We start from the raw sequence: 22,927 nt of genomic DNA on the forward strand, positions 1-22,927 counted from the left end.
AGACGTGACGGATGGATTTTTTTAATGCATTCTAAATATTAAATAAACGTAAATAAAAGTCAGCTTACAGCGGAGCCAAAAGTAGCTCCACTATTCCGATAGATAGCCACTCAAAAAGCGGCAACAATACTTAATTTACATTTCGTGGCTTGAATATTAACAAAATATTTGTGATATTGTTGTTATAAGCGCTAACGCAGACAAACTATTTTTAGCGGCGACGTAATCACTTCCGTTTGTCCCTATGTTTACATCATGGAGTGGTCTGCTGTTTCCTCGCTTCCCTGCTCCCTGTAAATTTATTGTAGATCATAAATCATGCCTCTCACCAGGAAAGTAGATGGCTGAGAATATAATCCGACAAGTTGGGACACTTTGACCGTCATTTAGGGCCTGGAACTGTCGAGAACGATACGAAACGCGCCATATATATATATATGTGTATATATATATATATATATATATATATATGTATATATATATATTAAAAAAAATATATATATATATATATATATATATATGTGTGTGTGTGTGTGTGTGTATATATATATATATATATATATATATATATATATATATATATATATATATACATATATGGGACGGCGTGGTGCAGTGGAAGAATGGCCGTGCGCGACCCGAGGGTCCCTGGTTCAATCCCCACCTAGTACCAACCTCGTCATGTCCGTTGTGTCCTGAGCAAGACACTTCACCCTTGCTCCTGATGGGTGCTGGTTAGCGCCTTGCATGGCAGCTCCCTCCATCAGTGTGTGAATGTGTGTGTGAATGGGTAAATGTGGAAGTAGTGTCAAAGCGCTTTGAGTACCTTGAAGGTAGAAAAGCGCTATACAAGTACAACCCATTTATTTATTTATTTATCATTTATATATATATATATATATATGTATATATATATATGTGTGTGTATATAAATATATATATATATGTGTGTATATATATATATATATATATATATATATATATATATATATATATATATATATATATATATATATATATATATATATATATATATATATATACATAAATATATATATATATATATATATATATATATATATATATATATATATATATATATATATATATATATATATACATAAATATATACATGTGTATATATATATATACATATGTTGTCTGTCTATCTGTGTTGGCCCTGCGATGAGGTGGCGACTTGTCCAGGGTGTACCCCGCCTTCCGCCCGAATGCAGCTGGGATAGGCTCCAGCGACCCCAAAAAGGGACAAGCGGTAGAAAATGGATGGATGGACGTTAGGTCAGGAAAAAACACAAAGGCTATTTCATCCCTACAAGCCTTTTTTCCCTGTATTCAATTGAATATAGGTTGAAAAGGATTTGCAAATCATTGTATTCTGTTTTTATTTACGATTTACACAACGTGCCACCTTCACTGGTTTGGGGGTTTGTAGTTTGAAGTAAACATTGATTGAAGAGCTGTAAATGTGTCACCTTTTACAGTGGGACTGCCAATATTTCCGAGTGCGACTGCCAGGTTCTGTTTAATTTGGAAAATTAAATTAAATTCTAGCGTTGGCTTGGTGAAACATAGTCATGTGACAGCGCCCGCTGGGAGAAGTGTCTCTGACAATCCTAAACAATATGCATCTTTGCAAGTAGTAATCAAGATATTGTAAATAAATAAAATGATGATATAAATACATGTAGTGTTAGGAATACAACTCAATGTAACAAAGTAACAGTAGGGTTTCTTCTTCACAAAAATACTCAAGTAAAATTGAAAGGTATGTTGCATTAAAACTACTCTGCATAGTACAATTCATCCAAAAAGTGGTGCAAGTAAATGTGATGGAGTAAATGTCGCTCGTTATGTTCGAAACTCAAAGCAAAAGCACTCTATCCAGAAAGTCTACAATCCCACCTCACACGTGTCAAGACTGTCCTACTCCAGGAGCAACCTGACCCCACTTTAGTCGCTTGACTAAAGTGGTAGTTGTTGACAGATGTGTTGTTTAGCTGAACTGTCATCGGCGGTCCGAAAGGGAAGACTACTGGAACAGAAATTGACTTCTCATGTTCTAGCCGTCAAAGCTGACAGTGTTGCCAGTGCAGGTGTGTTTTAACCACTCAAACAGGAAATATATTCACATAAATCTCACCTACAACTAGAGTATTGTTCAACGGTTCAAGGTTTGCGTGTACTAAAACATGTGCTGACTTGATAGCGCACACAAAGATGATCGACTAAGCTTGTGCACAGACGATTGCGTCTATTTAGGGAACAAAATAAGGAGTGCAATCCATTTAGTGTGTTTGCATGCCTTCATTATTATGCAGAATATATGCCGATTATTAGAATCCCAAGAATATTGGGAAGAGAAGATGCAAATGTAATCATGTAGCGCTCGCAAGGTGATTTATCAATGCTGAAACTGATTGTGATTTGTTTCGGTGTCTGCATGCTTTTTTTGCCAATGTTGTTTGTTTTTTGACCAGATTTCTTGCAACATGCAATTTCTTGTAATGGATCATTCCACCGCACCATCACAGTTAATGCGGGTGTAGGTTCCATAGGAGTGTTTCTAATAGCCCAGAAAAGGTGGTATAGGTTATAGTGGTCTGCTGCATGTTCCACAACACAGGTTGGAGTATGACATCATAAACGTGGAGGGAAATGAATGTTTTCATGCATAATCCGTATTTAAAAGGGGCGGTCTGCACCACTTTTGCATTTGTGGTTAAGTGTTTATCATTGTCTTAGTAGATCACGCCTACTAATAGTATGTGCATTTTTTGTGTGTGTATACACGCTATTTAGCCCCTGTTATTTGAGATCTTGGTAGATCGGACCCAAAGACTAGGACAGGGGTCGGCAACCCAAAATTGGACCAAAAATACAAAAAACAAATTTGTCTGGAGCCGCAAAAAAATTAAAAGCTGTATATAAATGTTATAATGAAGTAACACATGACGTAAGGGTCTATATTAGCTATAATAGCCTACTATCAAAATGACTATGTGTCGCAGGCTGAAATGTAATATTTATTCCACACATTTTTACAACATTGGAAACCATTAGTAAATCAGAGGCTACTCAGAAGGTGAGATAACTCCTGGAAATGACTGGCTTTTAATGGCCAAAGGTATAGATGTGTGTGTCCAAGTTAAAGGAAACGGCAAGCTGTTTTCTTTTAATAGATGTATTAACATTTTTGGCAAACTAGGTAAAGTTTGCTGTGGTCTGGAACAACATGGCCCACAAACAATACTACATGCAGATAATATGTCATGAGGCATGCAAAATTAAATTATATACAAAGAGGACAAAAGTAAAGTATATTAAATGAGCTCAAATATAGCTACAAACGAGGCATAATGTTGCAATATGCACATACAGCTAGGGTACTCCAGATTGTTTGCATTGATTAGCTTGCAGACATGCACTGATTCGCACTCCAACAAATCAAACACATCAACAAAGTTCACCTTTGTGCAGTATAAAACGTTTGGTGGACAAAATGAGACAAAGAAGGAGTGGAAGATTTTACATTGTATCAAACTGTTCAAGAACCACCAAAATTAGTAGTACAAAACAATGTTCACCAAATATGTTTGTTTGAAGCATACACACAAACATATTAAACAGTGGGCTTTCAAACAATTGGGAGGGTTTGTGTCATGTTTGTCCTCAAACAAAAAACATACTAAAACCAAACAACTATTTCTTCCCCCATCTTTTTCCATTTTCAATCCTTTTTTTTAGAAATGCTTCAAGGAGTCACGAGGACGGCACTAAAGAGCCGCGGGTTGCTGATTCCCGGACTAGGGCTATACTGACAAAAATAGTTTTTAGTTGTTTTTTTTAAATGGGAAATGTCAAATGTGCTCTTTCAAGAAATAAGTAATAATTGCATTCTAAATAAAGTTGTAATTTTACTCATACACAGTACCGTATTATGCATGCATACATACACACATATTAAGGAAGGTGTTGTTTTTTAAAAGTGCAGTTGAGAAATCAACCCTTACCTTAATGCGGGTATTTGTTTATGTTATATTTGACGAATATTCCCATAAAATCATAAATACATTTTCATCCAATTACAACAGCATACACACAATATTTAGCATTTTTATTGGACTCGTGGGACTTTGTTTCTGTCTTTTGTTGTGGGGGTTTTTGTGAGGTCCTAATACTTGTGTAGACAACAATGACAATTTTGTCAGTTCTCTAAATGTCCAATATTTCAACACAGGAGCAACATTATCTTTCAAAGTCTTGTTCCGCGGTCTTGAACTTTTTTTTTATTTTTTTTTTTTTACTCGAGTGTAACGAGTGAATGCCAAGGCGTGACAAAGTCAGATCCCTTTCCAAAACAAAGTGGCCACTTTGGCAAAGAATGTGACATGAGCGATAACCCTGTTGCTCTCCCTTAACGACCTTCCTATTCAGAGGATCTGAGCCATGCGCACATGGGCTTATGTTATTAGCCGCGCAGCTACACACAGCTAATGATGCGCTGCAGCCAAGCCGCAAACATTGTTGAATGCTATCGACCTAAGAATGTGAAATACAAAGCCACTTGTTAAAGGTGACTGTGTTAATTTGCGAATAATATTCAAACGTTGCTACTTGTGTTGAAAGGAAGTCAAGCCATGTTTGTCAATATTCCATTAGCTCACATGTGTCAAACTCAAGGCCCGCGGGCTAAATCCGGCCTGCCGCGTCTTTTTCTGTGGTCCGCGAAAACCTGGAAAAATGTGCATCAATAAAGTAATTCATCTTTTTTGCTAAACACATTTGTTCTTCCAATTTTGACAGTAAATTGCATGTCTTTTAAACTTGAAAATTATATGACCTTGCAAAAAATATTATGTTAACACAGCGGTTTCCAAAGTGTGGCTAGCAGCTCAAGTTTTGTTGGCCCGTAGCTTGTTTTTGGATAAAAAAAAAAACAACAGAAATAACAAAAAAAGGAGCTAAAATGTGTGAGGTAATGAGAAAAAAGTTGACACTAATTACTATAAGGGGTGTCCAAATTATTTCCACCAAGGATCACATACTGAAAAGTCAAAGTATGTGAGTAACATTTTAATATTGTTTTATTTGTATTAGTGTTGTTTTAAAGATTAAAACAGACATTATATATATTGCTCAGTGGCCTAGTGGTTAGAGTGTCCGCCCTCAGATAGGTAGGTCGTGAGTTCAAACCCCGGCCGAGTCATACCAAAGACTATAAAAATGGGAGCCATTACCTTCCTGCTTGGCACTCAGCATCAAGGGTGGGAATTGGGGGTTAAATCACCAAAAATTATTCCCGGGCGCGACCACCTCTGCTGCTCACTGCTCCCCTCACCTCCCAGGGGGTGATCAAGGGTGATGGGTCAAATGCAGAGAATAATTTCACCCCACCTAGTGTGTGTGTGACAATCATTGGTACTTTAACTTCAACTTTTATTATTATTAATATCAGTATTCTCGAGCGCTGCCACCGCTGCTGCTCACTGCTCCCCTCATCTCCCAGGGGGTGGAACAAGGGGATGGGTCAAATGCAGAGGGTAATTTCACCACACCTAGTGTGTGTGTGACTATCAGTGGTACTTTAACATTAACCGTAGTACTATAATTATTGTTATTATTATTATTATTGTATAATTAAATAGAAGTTAGGGTCAGCTTTGTGTTATAAGTGACAAAGTGTAATATTGATTATTAGTATCAACAGTTCTGCTTTTTGTCATTCAACTATTTTTATATGTTTTTGATCTTTTTATTTTTTTTTTACATTTTTTCTGGTGTTTTTTTTGTACCTTTGTAATAATTAATAAGAGTGCACTTTGTCACCTGTAACACAACACTGACACTAAGGTGTGTCTTTAAATATATAGGTAATGTCTGTTTTTAGCTTTTCTTTTTACAAAATAAAAGTATATCAAAATGGCCCCCGCATACTTTGACTTTTTAGTATGCAGCCTTCGGTGAAAAAGATTTGCCAGCCCAATATTAACATATATTCCAAACATTTTTTGTTAGGATAAATTTATTGCTCCCCTGATTCATAATTTCAAAAGCTAGTATATCAATTTTTATGTAAAAAAAAAAAAAAATATATATATATATATATATATATATATATATATATATGTATACATATATATATATACCGTATTTTCCGCACCATAAGGCGCCCTGGGTTAAAAGCCGCGCCTTCAATGAACGGCATATTTCAAAACTTTGTCCACCAATAAGCCGCCCCATGTTGTAAGCCGCATCTAACTGCGCTAAAGGAATGTCAAAAAAACAGTCAGATAGGTCAGTCAAACTTTAATAATATATTAAAAACCAGCGTTCTAACAACTCTGTTCACTCCCAAAATGTACGCAAATGTGCAATCACAAACATACGTATATCAACATGGACAGAGCTGCGTGAAAAAAGCCACCCGGCCTCTTCGCGTAAACTTAAACTTACCTTAACCACTCGCTCATCTTTTCTTCATCCATCCCTTCGAGTTAGCTTTTATGATGACGCCGGCTGGAAAGGTCTCTTTTGGCAAGGTCTTCCTTTTGAATATCACCACGGGTGGAAGTTAGCATGGCAAGCTAGAACCACAGTGAAGGATGACTTCTCATTCCCTGTGGTGCGAATATTCACCATACGTGCTCCCGTTCCACAGTGCGGTTCACAGGAATATCAGTTGCTGTGAAATACGGTAGTAATACGTGTGCGGATGGAGAGATTGCGTCTTTTCATGAACCGGATCCTTGTCGCTTAGTAGGAGCCATTTTGTGGTCTTTACAATTGTAAACAGGAAATGAAACGTACGGTGATATCCGCGCGTTTTTTCTTCTTCTTCCGGGGGCGGGTGGTTGCTTACAGTAGAAGAAGAAGCGCTTCCTGTTCTATGGGGGCGGGTGCTTACCTTGGCGGTTGCTTGCGTAGAAGAAGAAGCGCTTCCTGTTCTACCGGGAAAAAAGATGGCGGCTGTTTACCTAAGTTGCGAGATCGAAACTTTATGAAAATGAATCTTAATATTTATCCATATATAAAGCGCACCGGGTTAAAAGCCGCACTGTCAGCTTTTGAGTAAATTTGTGGTTTTTAGGTGCGGCTAATGGTGCGGAAAATACGGTATATTAGAGATGCGCGGATAGGCAATTATTTCATCCGCAACCGCATCAGAAAGTCGTCAACCATCCGCAATCCACCCGATCTAGCATTTGATCAGAACCGCATCCGCCCGCACCCGCCCGTTGTTATATATCTAATATAGACGATGCAAGGCATTAAAGTTAAAGTTAAAGTTAAAGTACCAATGATTGTCACACACACACACTAGGTGTGGCGAGATTATTCTCTGCATTTGACCCATCACCCTTGATCACCCCCTGGGAGGTGAGGGGAGCAGTGGGCAGCAGCGGTGGCCGCGCCCGGGAATCATTTTTGGTGATTTAACCCCCAATTCCAACCCTTGATGCTGAGTGCCAAGCAGGGAGGTAATGGGTCCCATTTTTATAGTCTTTGGTATGACTCGGCCGGGATTTGAACTCACAACCTACCGATCTCAGGGCGGACACTCTAACCACTAGGCCACTGAGTAGGTAAAATTAGTGAGGTTATAAAGCTTTTGCCTGTTAAAGAAAAGAGACTGATCCAATGCAGCACAGACATTCGCGTGCCACGCTGTCGCGACCCAGACGCACACCAGTGCGCAATCATATGGGAGCCGCGCTGAGCGCACCTCCAAGCGCGTCTCGCTGCCGGCGACGGCCGTGTATATGGGCCCGACGCTCCAGCGCCGTCCATTTTCAGGGCTAGTTGATTCGGCAGGTGGGTTGTTACACACTCCTTAGCGGGTTCTAACTTCTATGGCCACCGTCCTAGCTGCTGTCTATATCAACCAGGGTGAGCCCCACCCCTTTCGTGAGCGCACTGCGCGCGGAGTGACCCCTGTTACGCGCCCCCGGCAACAGGGGTGGCGGGCAGGTAAGCTGCGCGGGCGGAGCGCACGGAGTGACCCCTGTTACGAGCCCCCGGCCACGGGGGTGGCGGGCAGGTAAGCTGCTTACCTGCTGCGCGTGACGCCGGCCGCGGCGAAGGCGGACGAGGCGGGGTGTCGGTGCGGTGGGCGCGGTGGTGACCCTGGACGTGCGTCGGGCCCTTCTCGCGGATCGCCTCAGCTACGGCTCCCGGTGGGGCCCTCTCGGGGGAAGGGGCCTCGGTCCCGGACCCCGGCGAGGCGTCCCTTCTCCGCTCCGTAAAAGTGTCCATCTCTTTTTTTTTTTTTCTTCTGTTGTGGCATATGCTGCAGGTGCCTGCTCGTTTTTCGTATGTGGGTAACAACATTTAACTATGTATATATATTTCCGAATTGGTTTAACTGCCACCCGCCTGAATCTATTTAAAATCTTTTTTTTTTTTATTTCAACCACCCGACCCGACCCGACCCGCGGATAAAATCTAATTTTTTTTAATTTCATCCGCCCGATCCGCGGATAATCCGCGGACTCCGCGGTTGTGCCCGCAAACCGCGCATCTCTAATATATATATGCATGTATGTATATATATATATATATATATATATATATATATATATATATATATATATATATATATATATATATATATATATATTCAAATATATAAGGCGGGGGCCCGAAACCCACGGCTCTTGAGCCGCATGCGGCTCATTAGTGCCACCCTGGAGCATTTAAAAAAAATAATTGACAGTGTATAAAACTGTTATATATCCAAAAAAAGAAAAACATAATTTTTGCAAATAATACAAAACTTCCTGTCTATAAACCTTAATCAAGAAGTTATCCCTCCTACATTATTGGCAACCACTGACCCGTCGAGGAAACGCAGTCATTACGGACATGATTGTTCTAGTAAACGCAGTAATGAGTGCTTATCTCAATTGAGGCCGTTTAGCAATAATCTCCAAATGATTCTCTTGCAAGATACTCAGAGTTGTCATTAACGTCCAGATTGGATCACTGATGTTATTTTAAAGAGACAATGAAAATGAGTTCATAAAAAAATGACTTAATTCATTCTGCTATTAGGCTTCAGGGAAGGGTGCAGCACAGACAAGCAAAAAAAAAGAACATCATAAAACCTTCAATGTGTTCATTCTCCTGGCTGCTTTTGTCTGATTGGAATTCATCTGGACAAATCATCCTCAATCAAATTAAAATAATGCCCTAAAACCAGATTGTACCTAATGAAATAAAATCTCTTTTATTGCTCGTAAAACTGCAATTGGGGAGAACAGTGTTTTAAGTACAAATCAAGTCCATAGAAGGGTGGATTTAGCATGTTCTCCCTTGTTCTTGGGGAGGGTTTTTTACCTGAATATTCTGGATTCCCACCCGCCTTCCAGAAATATGTCAAGTAGAGAACCTAAAGGTGTGAATGGTTGTCTATTTACAGGGGTGTCAAACTACTTTTCACCGAGGGCCACATCGCAGTCACAGCCGCCCTCGGAGGGACGCTTATTACCGTGAATAATATATGAATATAAATGTATGAGATTCGCCGCATGCTATTATTATGCAAATGCCCATGCATTTGATTATTCTATATTTTGTACCTACACTGTAAAAAATACTCTGTTGATTTTGCAGTAAAAAAACAACCTGGCAGCTCAGTCACTAGAATTTCACCATTAATTTGACAGCCTGTTACTGTAAATGCATACTGTAAACAGTGCCACTGTTTTTACAGTAACATTTTGGCAACTAATCTGCCAGTTTTTTACAGTAAAATCCATTGTTCTTTTTACATTGTACACTTAGATGGAAACATTGCATTGAAATCGCTCAAAAAGGTTAAATATGTCTTCTGATTCATATACTAGTTGTCTTTTAGTCAGACAATATGTTCGATATACTCAATGGAATTTTTAGCTGACATGTTTCGACTGCTTTGAAATCATAAGCCTCACAAATATTTAGGTATTTATTTTTATTCTAACAAAGAAAAATGTTTGGAATGTATAGAGCAGTGTTTTTCAACCACTGGAAATTATGCAATTTCACCAAATTGGAGCAAAAAATATTTTTTGCAAATCAATAATTATAATAATGTGCCTTTGTCTAGTGTCTGTGTTGTGTAGAGCTCGGCAGGGTAACCATGTAATACTCCATATCAGTAGGTGGCAGCAGGTAGTTCATTGCTTTGTAGAAGTCGTAACGCGTCGAGGGTGGTTTGTCGTGATCCCAATATGCAGAGTACAGCGGGAGACGGCGTGCAGGTAAAAAGGTATGTAACGCTTAAACCAAAAATTAACAAAAGGCAAGTCCCGCTAAGAAAAGGCACTGAAGCATAGGGATGGCTATGCAAAGCAAAAGTAAAACTGAACTGGCTGCAAAGTCAACAGAAACAGAATGCTGGACAACAGCAAAAACTTACAGCGTGTGGAGCAGAGACGGCGTCCAGATTCTTGATTGCGAAAACAAAGCTGGTGCGGGCAATAGCACTCAAAGGAAGGCGTGAAGCTGCTACAGGAGAACGCCAACAAAACAGGAAGTGTCACCAAAATAACAGCGCAAGACAGAAACCAAAGCACTACACACAGGAAACAACAACAAACTCAAAATGACCTGGTGGAGTTTCTAATTGTTTAACCTTTTCTGCTGGTGGTGTGCCTCTGTATTTTTTTTTATGAAAAAAATGTGCCTTGGCTCAAAAAAGGTTGGAAAACACTGGTATAGAGTATATTAAAGGGGAACATTATCACCAAACCTACGTAAGCGTCAATATATACCTTGATGTTGCAGAAAAAAGACCATATATTTTTTTAACCGATTTCCGAACTCTAAATGGGTGAATTTTGGCTAATTAAACGCCTTTCTAATATTCGCTCTCGGAGCGATGACGTCACAACGTGACGTCACATTGGGAAGCAATCCGCCATTTTCTCAAACACCGAGTCAAATCAGCTCTGTTATTTTCCGTTTTTTCGACTGTTTTCCGTACCTTGGAGACATCATGCCTCGTCGGTGTGTTGTCGGAAGGTGTAACAACACGAACAGGGACGGATTCAAGTTCCACCAGTGGCCCAAAGATGCGAAAGTGGCAAGAAATTGGACGTTTGTTCCGCACACTTTACCGACGAAAGCTATGCTACGACAGAGATGGCAAGAATGTGTGGATATCCTGCGACACTCAAAGCAGATGCATTTCCAACGATAAAGTCAAAGAAATCTGCCGCCAGACCCCCATTGAATCTGCCGGAGTGTGTGAGCAATTCAGGGACAAAGGCCCTCGGTAGCACGGCAAGCAATGGCGGCAGTTTGTTCCCGCAGACGAGCGAGCTAAACCCCTTGGATGTCTTGGCTCACACCGTCCCTTATGCCACCGAAGATGATCAAGAGAAGAATATCGACCCTAGCTTCCCTGGCCTGCTGCCATCAACTCCAAAACTGGACAGATCAGCTTTCAGGAAAAGAGTGCGGATGAGGGTATGTCTACAGAATATATTAATTGATGAAAATTGGGCTGTCTGCACTCTCAAAGTGCATGTTGTTGCCAAATGTATTTCATATGCTGTAAACCTAGTTCATATTTGTTAGTTTCCTTTAATGCCAAACAAACACATACCAATCGTTGGTTAGAAGGCGATCGCCGAATTCGTCCTCGCTTTCTCCCGTGTCGCTGGCTGTCGTGTCGTTTTCGTCGGTTTCGCTTGCATACGGTTCAAACCGATATGGCTCAATAGCTTCAGCTTCTTCTTCAATTTTGTTTTCGCTACCTGCCTCCACACTACAACCATCCGTTTCAATACATTCGTAATCTGTTGAATTGCTTAAGCCGCTGAAATCCGAGTCTGAATCCGAGCTAATGTCGCTATAGCTTGCAGTTCTTTCCGCCATGTTTGTTTGTGTTGGCTTCACTATGTGACGTCACAGGAAAATGGACGGCACTTTGAAGCTTTTTTTAGGGATATTGCGTGATGGGTAAAATTTTGAAAAAAAACTTCGAAAAATATAATAAGCCACTGGGAACTGATTTTTAATGGTTTTAACACTTCTGAAATTGTGATAATGTTCCCCTTTAAAGTTTAAAATATCTGCAACTGGGCAGCACGGTGGAAGAGGGGTTAGTGCTTGTGTCTCACAATACGAAGGTCCTGAGTAGTCCTGATTTCAATCCCAGGCTCGGGATCTTTCTGTGTGGAGTTTGCATGTTCTACCCGTGACTGCGTGGGTTCCCTCCGGGTACTCCGGCTTCCTCCCACCTCCAAAGACATGCACCTGGGGATAGGTTAATTGGCAACACTAAATTGGTCCTAGTGTGTGAATGTGAGTGTGAATGTAATGAGGTGGCAACTTGTCCAGGGTGTACCCCGCCTTCCACCCAAATGCAGCTGAGATAGGCTCCAGCACCCCCCACGACCCCAAAAGGGACAAGCGGTAGAAAATGGATGGATGGATGGATGAAACTGCATATGTTTTAAACTTCAATATTATCTGCTCATGCAACAAATATATTATAATTAGAGGTGGGATTCTCGATTCGATTTAGAATTGATTCCTGATTCAAGATGATTCTCGCAATGTATTATTTGGTATATTAATTATAATAAAACCGTTTCAAAACAGGTTACAGGTTAAAAAAAAAACTTCCTCTTGGTTGCTGACGTTTGACGTATGCGTGCAGCGAGTAATCATGGATTTGACTTTTTAAAATGTACTTAAAAATGTATATGTGTATATATTATTTAATTTTAAATCGATTTCTAAAATTATGAACCGTTTCATATTTAAAAATCGCAATTCGGATGTGATTCAATTTTTTTGAGGATCCTTAATAATTACATACCTTACTACAATTTGTTTGTCGGAATAAATATAGATACTTAAATATCTGATTGTCCCCTTGACCATCAATTTGTACAAAAATCAAAGAATCAACCGCAAAGGCAAGTGTGTAATAGTGTAATGAAGCGATTATACATCTTTATTCATACATTCACTGTTACAAGCGGCTTTCTGAGGGCAGCCGTAACTGCGAGGTGGCCCTCAATGAAAATAGCTATAATCGCTATCGGGCAGGCCTCAGTGTGTTTCCCACCTAGGCCTTCAGTGATGTCCTACTTAGTCCGACTTTAATAAATACCTCTCAAAATACCATCATTTATGTCCTCACATGAGAGAAATACTATACAGAAACACACTTGCGCACCACTGTTCATTGAAACACCTCAACAGTGTAGAAAACAGGCTATATTTCGGCACATTTCAAAATCAATCAGCAATTAAAACATACCTTACGTGGTCTGTTTAAATAATTGTAAAGAACATATTAAATGTGGAAAAATAAATAAATAAAATATTTGAACTTTTTCTTTGTGAGTAAAAAAAAGTGAGAACCGATGATTTCTCCGTTGGCCGGGTATGGTTCCGGTGCCCCTTCCTGCTTTTCGCAAATTACAACTTGTGATGGGATTCTCACTGGGGAGTGACGAGTGAAAATCCCATCACAGTCACGTTTTATCGTAAGGCTACCTTGACGGGCTACTGTCTGATTGGCTAGTAGAAGCATTTAAGTCCCATCTTAAAACTCATTTCTATACTCTGGCCTTTAAATAGACCCCTTTTTAGACCAGTTGATCTGCCGTTTATTTTATTTTCTGCTCTGCCCCCCTCTCCCTCGTGGAAGGGGGGGCACAGGTCCGGTGGCCATGGATGAAGTGCTGGCTGTCCAGAGCCGGGACCCGGGGTGGACCGTTCACCTGTGCATCGGTTGGGGACATCTCTGCGCTGCTGACCCGTCTCCGCTCTGGATGGTCTCCTGCTGGCCTCCTGCTGGCCTCCTGCTGGCCCCACTATGGACTGGACTCTCAATATTAGGTTAGATCCACTATGGACTGGACTTTTACAATATTATGCTAGACCCACTCGACGTCCATTGCATCCGGTCTCCCCTAGAGGGGGGGATCACCCACATCTGTGGTCCTCTCCAAGGTTTCTCATTGTCATTCTCACTGGGTTGTGAGTTTTTCCTTGCCCTTATGTGGGATCTGAACCGAGGATGTCTTTGTGGCTTGTGCAGCCCTTTGAGACACTTGTGATTTAGGTCTATATAAATAAACATTGATTGATTGATTGATTGACAATCGCAACTGTTTATCAACTGTCTATCCGGGAGAATTCAACCAGCGCTGGCAACGAGAATTCTGATTGGATAAAAGCTCTAACGTAAAAACAAGCAACACCGTAGCCTAATAAGACATGAAGAGAATATGATGAATACTTTATGGAAAGTAGATTAAAATGAACTTTTATTAATCTATGATCATGATTTATATTAGTCCAGCAGAGAAGGCCTTGCTGGCCTTAACGGCACACCACTGCTATCGGGTATATCTTTGCTGAGAAAGTCTCTGTCAGTGAGACAAAACAGGAGATCGCAGACAAGAATGATAGCGATATAGAACTTCCATCTGATGGTAACCCAGCTTTCCCATGACCGCTGTGTCTCCAGTCGGCCCCAGTCACCTACAGGACTACCAAAACAAGTCCATGTGTGTGTGCATGCCCCACTGTCACTTAGTGATTCCACTGCAGAATGAATGGCTGGAGAAACCATGCAGATGCTACTTTGTATGCATTTACAGGTACATTGCACATGCATAAAAGGAGAGCATACTAATCGGATAAAAAAAAATAAAAAAAAACATACAAACACTCATAGTCCCACTGCTAGTGTTCACAAAAAAGGTAAAAAGTTGAGATAAAAAGTTCTCACAGTATGTGAGAAGACAGGAGGCTACGATGGGTGGGTGACATTCCATCTGCTCTTAGATTAGCGTCATAGTTGACTGGCAGAACAGTCATGGAGGTCTCCATTCAGACCACAAAACGACTTTCTCACAGTCTTTACCAGAGATCACATTAAAATATATGTGTGACCTGTAAAATATAGGATAGAAAACTTGCAAAGTTGTTTCAGGAAACCGCCATAATTATATATTTAAAACTAACATCCAACACATACTACATCCTCCTCTCTCACACCACATGGAACATGCCACCCTCTCACATTCACACCCACACCCTCAAAATTCTGAGGGTTTGTGTTATTTCCAGTTTTCAATCACACAGTAGCTCTCCAATAATAAACCCCTTGAATCCATTTATGAGGCAGCAGCCGGAAGTCAAGCATCTGAAACCATTTGCAACTTTTTACCGTGAGAAACCAAACGCTCACCACCAACTAAAAGAATGAGCGCATTGTTATTTCCAATTAATGGGAAATCAAATGTGCAGTAAGCGGGAAAACAAAGAGATGAGAAGTCCTGAATCAGCTATATTGTTCCATATTGGGGAAATGCACTTTATTAAGAATGTTGCCTGTTATTCACAATCCTTGCGTGAGGCAAAAACACATATTTCCCTTTTAAAGGCCTACTGAAACCCACTACTACCGACCACGCAGTCTGATAGTTTATATATCAATGATGAAATCTTAACATTGCAACACATGCCACTTACTAAAGTGCAATTTTAAATTTTGCGCGAAATATCCTGCTGAAAACGTCTCGGTATGATGACGTCAGCGCGTGACGTCACGGATTGTAGAGGACATTTTGGGACAGCATGGTGGCCAGCTATTAAGTCGTCTGTTGTCATCGCAAAATTCCACAGTATTCTGGACATCTGTGTTGGTGAATCTTTTGCAATTTGTTCAATGAGCAATGGAGACAGTAAAGAAGAAAGCTTTAGGTGGGAAGCGGTGTATTGCGGCCGACTGCAGCAACACAAACACAGCCGGTGTTTCATTGTTTACATTCCCGAAAGATGACAGTCAAGCTTTACCATTGGCCTGTGGAGAACTGGGACAACAGGGACTCTTACCAGGAGGACTTTGAGTTGGATGCGCAGACACGGTACCGTGAGTACGCATGCAGCTGCGGCTTCCAAACATTTGATCGCTTGCCCGTACGTGCGTGCCGCTATGTGCATGTCACGTACGTAACTTTGGGGACTTTGGGGAAATATATGTGCTGTATGAACTTTGGGGAGGTGAACGGTACTTTGGGCTGTGGGATTGAGTGTGTTGTGCAGGTGTTTGAGTTGTATTGGCGGGTTATATGGACGGGAGGGGGGAGGTGTTTGTTATGCGGGATTAATTTGTGGCATACTAAATATAAGCCTAGTTGTGTTGTGGCTAATAGAGTATATATATGTCTTGTGTTTATTTACTGTTTTAGTCATTCCCAGCTGAATATCAGGTCCCACCCGCCTCTCACAGCATCTTCCCTATCTGAATCGCTCCCACTGCCCTCTAGTCCTTCACTCTCACTTTCCTCATCCACAAATCTTTCATCCTCGCTCAAATTAATGGGGAAATCGTCGCTTTCTCGGTCCGAATCGCTCTAGCTGCTGGTGGCCATGATTGTAAACAATGTGCGGATGTGAGGAGCTCCACAACCTGTGACGTCACGCTACTCGTCTGCTACTTCCGGTACAGGCAAGGCTTTTTTATCAGCGACCAAAAGTTGCGAACTTTATCGTCGATGTTCTCTACTAAATCCTTTCAGCAAAAATATGACAATATCGCGAAATGATCAAGTATGACACATAGAATGGACCTGCTATCCCCGTTTAAATAAGAAAATCGCATTTCAGTAGGCCTTTAATGTTCATTCCAAACAGTAGAAAAACTGCTAGTATGGGGCAGCGAACAATGCAAAAACCACCGACAAAACTCCATATGCATGTTGCGACCGGCATAATAACCAAGCTATAGCGACATTCTTATGGTAAAGGTTAACAAAGAGGAACTACTTTTTTTGGGGCAGCACGGTGGCAGAGGGGTTAGTGCATCTGCCTCACAATACGAAGGTCCTGAGTAGTCGGGGGTTCAATCCCGGGCTCGGGATATTTCTGTGTGGAGTTTGCATGTTCTCCCCGTGACTGCGTGGGTTCCCTCCGGGTACTCCGGCTTCCTCCCACCTCCAAAAACATGCACCTGGGGATAGGTTGATTGGCAACACTAAATTGGCCCTAGTGTGTGAATGTGAGCGTGAATGTTGTCTGTCTATCTGTGTTGGCCCTGCGATGAGGTGGCGACTTGTCCAGGGTGTACCACGCCTTCCGCCCGATTGTAGCTGAGATAGGCTCCAGCCCCCCCGCGACCCCGAATAAGCGGTAGAAAATGGATGGATGGATTTCAAACAATTTTGAACAGAAATAGTTCATGCACATTTAGATAAATTCTTTAAAATTACAATTAAAAAAAATTTGGCCTCGGGCCGGGCTATATATATGAGCACTAATTGACTGAAAGAGCAAGCACTTGGCGCGATGATGTCATGTTATCGATGGAAAAATGCATTTTTAGACAATATGATTTGCAAGATCTTCAGCTCTCACTGGATCGGTTCGCAGCCGAGTGTGAAGCGACTGGGATGAGAATCAGCACCTCCAAGTCCGAGTCCATGGTTCTCGCCCGGAAAAGGGTGGAGTGCCATCTCCGGGTTGGGGAGGAGACCCTGTCCCAAGTGGAGGAGTTCAAGTACCTCGGAGTCTTGTTCACGAGTGAGGGAAGAGTGGATCGTGAGATCGACAGGCGGATCGGTGCGGCGTCTTTAGTAATGCGGACGCTGTATCGATCCGTTGTGGTGAAGAAGGAGTTGAGCTGGAAGGCAAAGCTCTCAATTTACCGATCAATCTACGTTCCCATCCTCACCTATGGTCATGAGCTTTGGGTCATGACCGAAAGGACAAGATCACGGGTACAAGCGGCCGAAATGAGTTTCCTCCGCCGGGTGGCAGGGCTCTCCCTTAGAGATAGGGTGAGAAGCTCTGCCATCCGGGGGGAGCTCAAAGTAAAGCCGCTGTTCCTCCACATCGAGAGGAGCCAGATGAGGTGGTTTGGGCATCTGGTCAGGATGGCACCCGAACACCTCCCTAGGGAGGTGTTTAGGGCACCTCCGACCGGTAGGAGGCCACGGGGAAGACCCAGGACACGTTGGGAAGACTATCTCTCCCGGCTGGCCTGGGAACGCCTCGGGATTCCCCGGGAAGAGCTGGACGAAGTGGCTGGGGAGAGGGAAGTCTGGGCTTCCCTGCTTAGGCTGCTGCCCCCGCGACCCGACCTCGGATAAGCGGAAGAAGATGGATGGATGGATGGGTGATTTGCCTGAGCGGCTAGGAAACCCAGAGAGTAACAAGTGGTTGCCTTGTTGCCTTTCCATTAAGAACAATAAATTAGTTTTTAGTATAAGTTTGCCGGTTTCAAGAAATGTAATGCGGAGCGCATATCATTATGTCAAGATAATGGCACTAGCATTTACTTAATTTAAGAATATTTTTCAACATATTGAGCAAACACGTCTCCTTTGTTTCTACCAAGAAAAGTGCACTTGTTATTAGTGAGAATATACTTATTTTAAGGTAGTTTTGGGTTCATTGAGGTTTATTTGTTTTGGAAAGTCTTGACAAGCCAAATTTTCTTGTTCTATTGGAAGATAATTTTGCTTAGTCCAAATAAAATACCCCTAATTTTTATTTTTATTTTTCTTGTTTTTGGACACTGACTTTTTGCAGTGTACCGGTACTTCTTACAGCATGTACACAAAACAATGTCGTAGGTTTTTAGAGATCAATTGATAGGTCGTACAGTATTCTTGTTACCTACATAACCGCCTCTTACTTGCAGTCTTTCACTATTTGAAACGCACGTAAAATGGAAAGACATTCGATGTTGTCTCACACAGAAGGCTTGTGGATGATGGGCAAATGTCCCCAAACAAAAGTGCGGTTCCCCAATAATCCAACGGTGACCATCCGACCATACCAATTCAGAAATAGTGAAATCAGTTAAATAAGTAGGCTGTTCACATCGGATCCAAACAGTGGTAGAGTGTGATTAGAAAACAGAATAGAAATAGCTTCACAAAAGCCAGCACTCGCAGCAATTAAGATGGAATAACAAATAAATAAATACAAAATACATGGCATGTACACGTTATGCTTATCTAGTAAAATGTAGTACATTTCTATGGGGGTAAATACTTTGCTTGAATGAAATATCTTCATTCATTGTTATACAGTAGGTTAAGCAGACAGAGAGAGAGACAGAGAGAGAGAACATTTCTCCTTAAATGGAAATGACTCACTGAGCTTTATTCACTGCTACAGTTTAATGACTTGACCTATGAAATGAAGTTATATAACGCATATCCTTTTACAATATCCTTGAGAGTTTGGTTTGATCTCGCTAAGATTTTATAGTGCTATCAAATAAGGCCCACGAATTCATATGCTGGATAATTGGGAATGATGTGAAATGTGTGTGCTAGCGGTGTTGGTATGGCAGTGACTTGCAGTCACTAGAGGCAGGTGAGGCGGGGCCTCACCTGCCATCATGGAAAGAAAAAAAATGTAAAAAGAAAAAAATTAAATTAAATTGTTATATGTATCCAGTGATTATACTATAAAGTTATTTTCCATTTAACTTCACCAGTTTTAGATTATTTTTATTCAAAATCGCTGAATTTTCACATTTGCCGTTCAAATACTGAGAAGAGACGGTGCGGTGAACAGCAGCCAGTTGAGGCACGTCACTCAGTGCCGCAACATGGATTGCGCAATGACTCGGCTAACTGCTGGCCTGCTGTGCAGTGAGACCGTATTGCTATATGAACTATATTATACATTTCCATAGTTTAGTTAGCTGAGGTATATAATGTACAGTGTATTTTGTCAACAACTGTATGTGTGTAAAGTATTTCTTGTGCTGAGCGATCATAAAACGGCTGCAAAAGACGCACTGGCTGAGGCTCGCCTCCTGCACCCCCGCCGTAGAATTGTTATATCAACTAAAGCCCACACTTAAACTTTCCACGTGCAAGATTGAATCTATTTAAAAAAATTATTTCATAAGAAGCCAAAAAGTGCAAAAACAATAATGTTGGTGTTGGAGGAGTTGTGAACGACTGCAGGGACACAACATTAGATACACCTGCAGACTGCAGGTGTACGTAATTCACAACTCCTCCAACACGAACATTATTGTTTTTGCACTTTTTGGCTTCTTATTAAATAACTTTTGTAACCTATTTTCATGGGCTTTCCTCTTTGTGATGTTAAGTTCCTGTTATGCGCTGTTATACAGTATATGCCTTGAGCTCTTATTTTGAAGGCGCTAAGAGCGGAAGTGATGTCACGTTGTGGAGGTTTTTGAAATAAGGTAAATAAAGTGGTCCTCGTGTAAACTGGAGCCTCCGTGTTTGTTATTTTGTAGTTTCATACAGTATAGGCCTGCATTTATAAACCCTCGGTTACACTTTTTTAAATAGATTCAATCTTGCACGTGGAAAGTTTAAGTGAGGGCTTTAGTTGATATAACACTCTCGTCAAGGATTGCATTAATCCAGCACAATAGTGGCTCATGGATTTATTTTATAAGTAAAGGTAAGACCATAATAACGTTTTTTTTATTAAATGTGCTTTTTTGTGTGCTACAGTTTGTATGTGTAAAGTTAAAGTACCAATGATTGTCACACACACACTAGGTGTAATGCAATTTGTCCTCTGCATTTGACCCATCCCCTTGATCACCCCCTGGGAGGTGAGGGGAGCAGTGGGCAGCAGCGGCGCCGCGCCCGGGAATAATTTTTGGTGATTTAACCCCCAATTCCAAGCCTTGATGCTGAGTGCCAAGCAGGGAAGAATGCTGGTATGAGCTTTTAAACATAACCCGTTAACTGCTGCCAAACAAATGGTGAATAAGATACTCTGAAAATCTGACTGTGATGAAGTCAGTGCCTCACCAGCCATCAACCTCACCGCACGTCACTGTGGTATGGACCCCAGGATGCAGAGCAAGGAAGGCGTACACTACCTGTGAATAACACGGACAGTGCAAAACAAATCGAGTGCAGAATGGAAGTGCACGGGAGACAAACACTTAAAAAGCAAAATGGGTTATTATTGACAGGTGAAAGTAACTATGTTAGACCTGTGATTCTCAAACTGTGGTACGTGTACCACTCCATTTAGTGGTACGGCAATGACTTGAGTCATTATTTAAGTACAGGACGGCGTGGCGCAGTGGAAGAATGGCCGTGCGCGACCCGAGTGTCCCTGGTTCAATCCCCACCTAGTACCAACCTTGTCATGTCCGTTGTGTCCTGAGCAAGACACTTCACCCTTGCTCCTGATGGGTGCTGGTTAGTGCCTTGCATGGCAGCTCCCTCCATCAGTGTGTGAATGGGTAAATGTGGAAGTAGTGTCAAAGCGCTTTGAGTACCTTGAAGGTAGAAAAGCGCTATACAAGTACAACCCATTTATCATTTATTTATTACAGTGTTTTATTTTCCTATATTCAAACACAGTGTTTCTGTTCAAACTACGTATAGTGTTGGTGGCCAAAAATTGTAAAGACAAACATCTGCCTGATTTTTAATGAATACTTAGGCCTACTATGCAACTGTATTTTGACATTGGTTATTAAGGTGGTACTTGGAGAACCAATTGTTTTCTGAGGTGGTACTTGGGTGGGAAAAAAGTTTGAAAACCACTGGGCTAGATTAACAAACGGCAAACAGGTGTGCTGGCAGGAAATGGAGCAGGAAGTGAAGGTGCAGTGAAACAAAGAATTCAACAGGAAGTAAAACCTAAATAAGAGCACCAGGACAGGAAATTATACACAACACATGAAAATTATAAACAAAGTCCAGATTGTTAAGTTATTTGAATTTTTAAAGTGTAGTTGTCGATTATTTGAGGTTATCGGTAAATTTTTTCGCCAACTGTTTAAGAAAAAAGAAGGAAATGTTACATTTTGGGAACAGAAGTTGTTGACTTTCAGCGAATGCGCAAACGGATCGGTCAGCTCAGTAAAAAAGAGATGACACGACTAAAACAATCGAGTCACCTGGGGGGATGTGGGGGAGGGGGGTAGAATTATAAAAAAAATCAAAAATAAAATGTAAAAAAACAAAAAAAAAGAAATGTGCCTGAAAAGGAGCATGACCATGTTTATTTATTATAATGCATAATAATATGACGCATTGTTAACTCCTAAATACAATACATAATCACCACAATAGAGTTTATTGTTACAAGGTATGTATTAATATATATTAACATCCTCACATATAAGCCTATATTTACCACTCATTAGAGGCAAAACAGAGTTTAATTTAATCAAATGTATTTGTCCGACAGTGGCATTTAAATAAAACCAATTTACAACTTTTATTGGCCATTTATTGGAGCAATGCACCAGAGCAGTTTCTAATATGTGTCTCACTTACATGTTTACATGAGGTAATAAATACTGATTAATAAATTACATGTACATATAATAGATAAATATATATAGTATACATATATTTTTTAGTGGTATATTCTTTGTTAGTATTTGACAATGTGCTGCATACTTACTTTAAATGATCATGTTCATTAAGGACAAAAATCTAAGTAAAGCGCACACTCCCATCGTGTGGCCAAATGTTGCTATTGCAGCCTGAATCAACGTTTACTACTGCTAGGCAACGGCAGTGAGAATTGGAGCACGCCTAAACTCTCTCGCGTAGAAGAGTCCGCTTTACATTTCATTAAGTACATCATTTCATTTTCTCTTCAAAATGGCAACAAAGGAGAAGGATTTGGTCCATCAGAATGCAATTCACGTTGAGATGATCAGGAAAGAGCAAAGACAGCAAAGACTTCACACGGAGTTTAGCATCAACCCACACAGGAGATGTAAGTACCACAACTTGTACTTCAAACTACCTCAATAGACCAATGACTACTACTGCAGTATATACTTACAACTTTCTATGCCATGTTTTCACCACAACAAAACTTATTTTCTTCTCCCTGACTTTTAGTGCACATCATACCAGACAAACCCATGTCCAGGAAACCAAAAGAAGTGATTTCAGAGAACTGTGAG

At 40.9% G+C, this 22,927-nt stretch overlaps 1 protein-coding gene across 2 annotated transcripts in view; it reads left to right on the forward strand.

The window, feature by feature from the left end:
* cfap144 (cilia and flagella associated protein 144) overlaps nt 1-22,927 on the forward strand; it is a 64,263-nt gene that overhangs the window by 34,842 nt on the left and 6,494 nt on the right. Inside the window, exons 2-3 of one of the 2 annotated variants that reach the window (XM_072914689.1) lie at nt 22,629-22,734; nt 22,863-22,922. In XM_072914689.1, coding sequence (XP_072770790.1) covers nt 22,668-22,734; nt 22,863-22,922 — 127 coding nt within the window. In that variant the 5' untranslated portion in view covers nt 22,629-22,667. Of the gene's footprint in view, nt 1-22,546; nt 22,735-22,862; nt 22,923-22,927 lie in introns of those variants that run through there. The other variant, XM_061975681.2, reaches the window with a different exon arrangement.

This window comes from Nerophis lumbriciformis, linkage group LG14, assembly GCF_033978685.3.
Source record: "Nerophis lumbriciformis linkage group LG14, RoL_Nlum_v2.1, whole genome shotgun sequence".
Lineage (NCBI taxonomy): Eukaryota > Metazoa > Chordata > Actinopteri > Syngnathiformes > Syngnathidae > Nerophis > Nerophis lumbriciformis.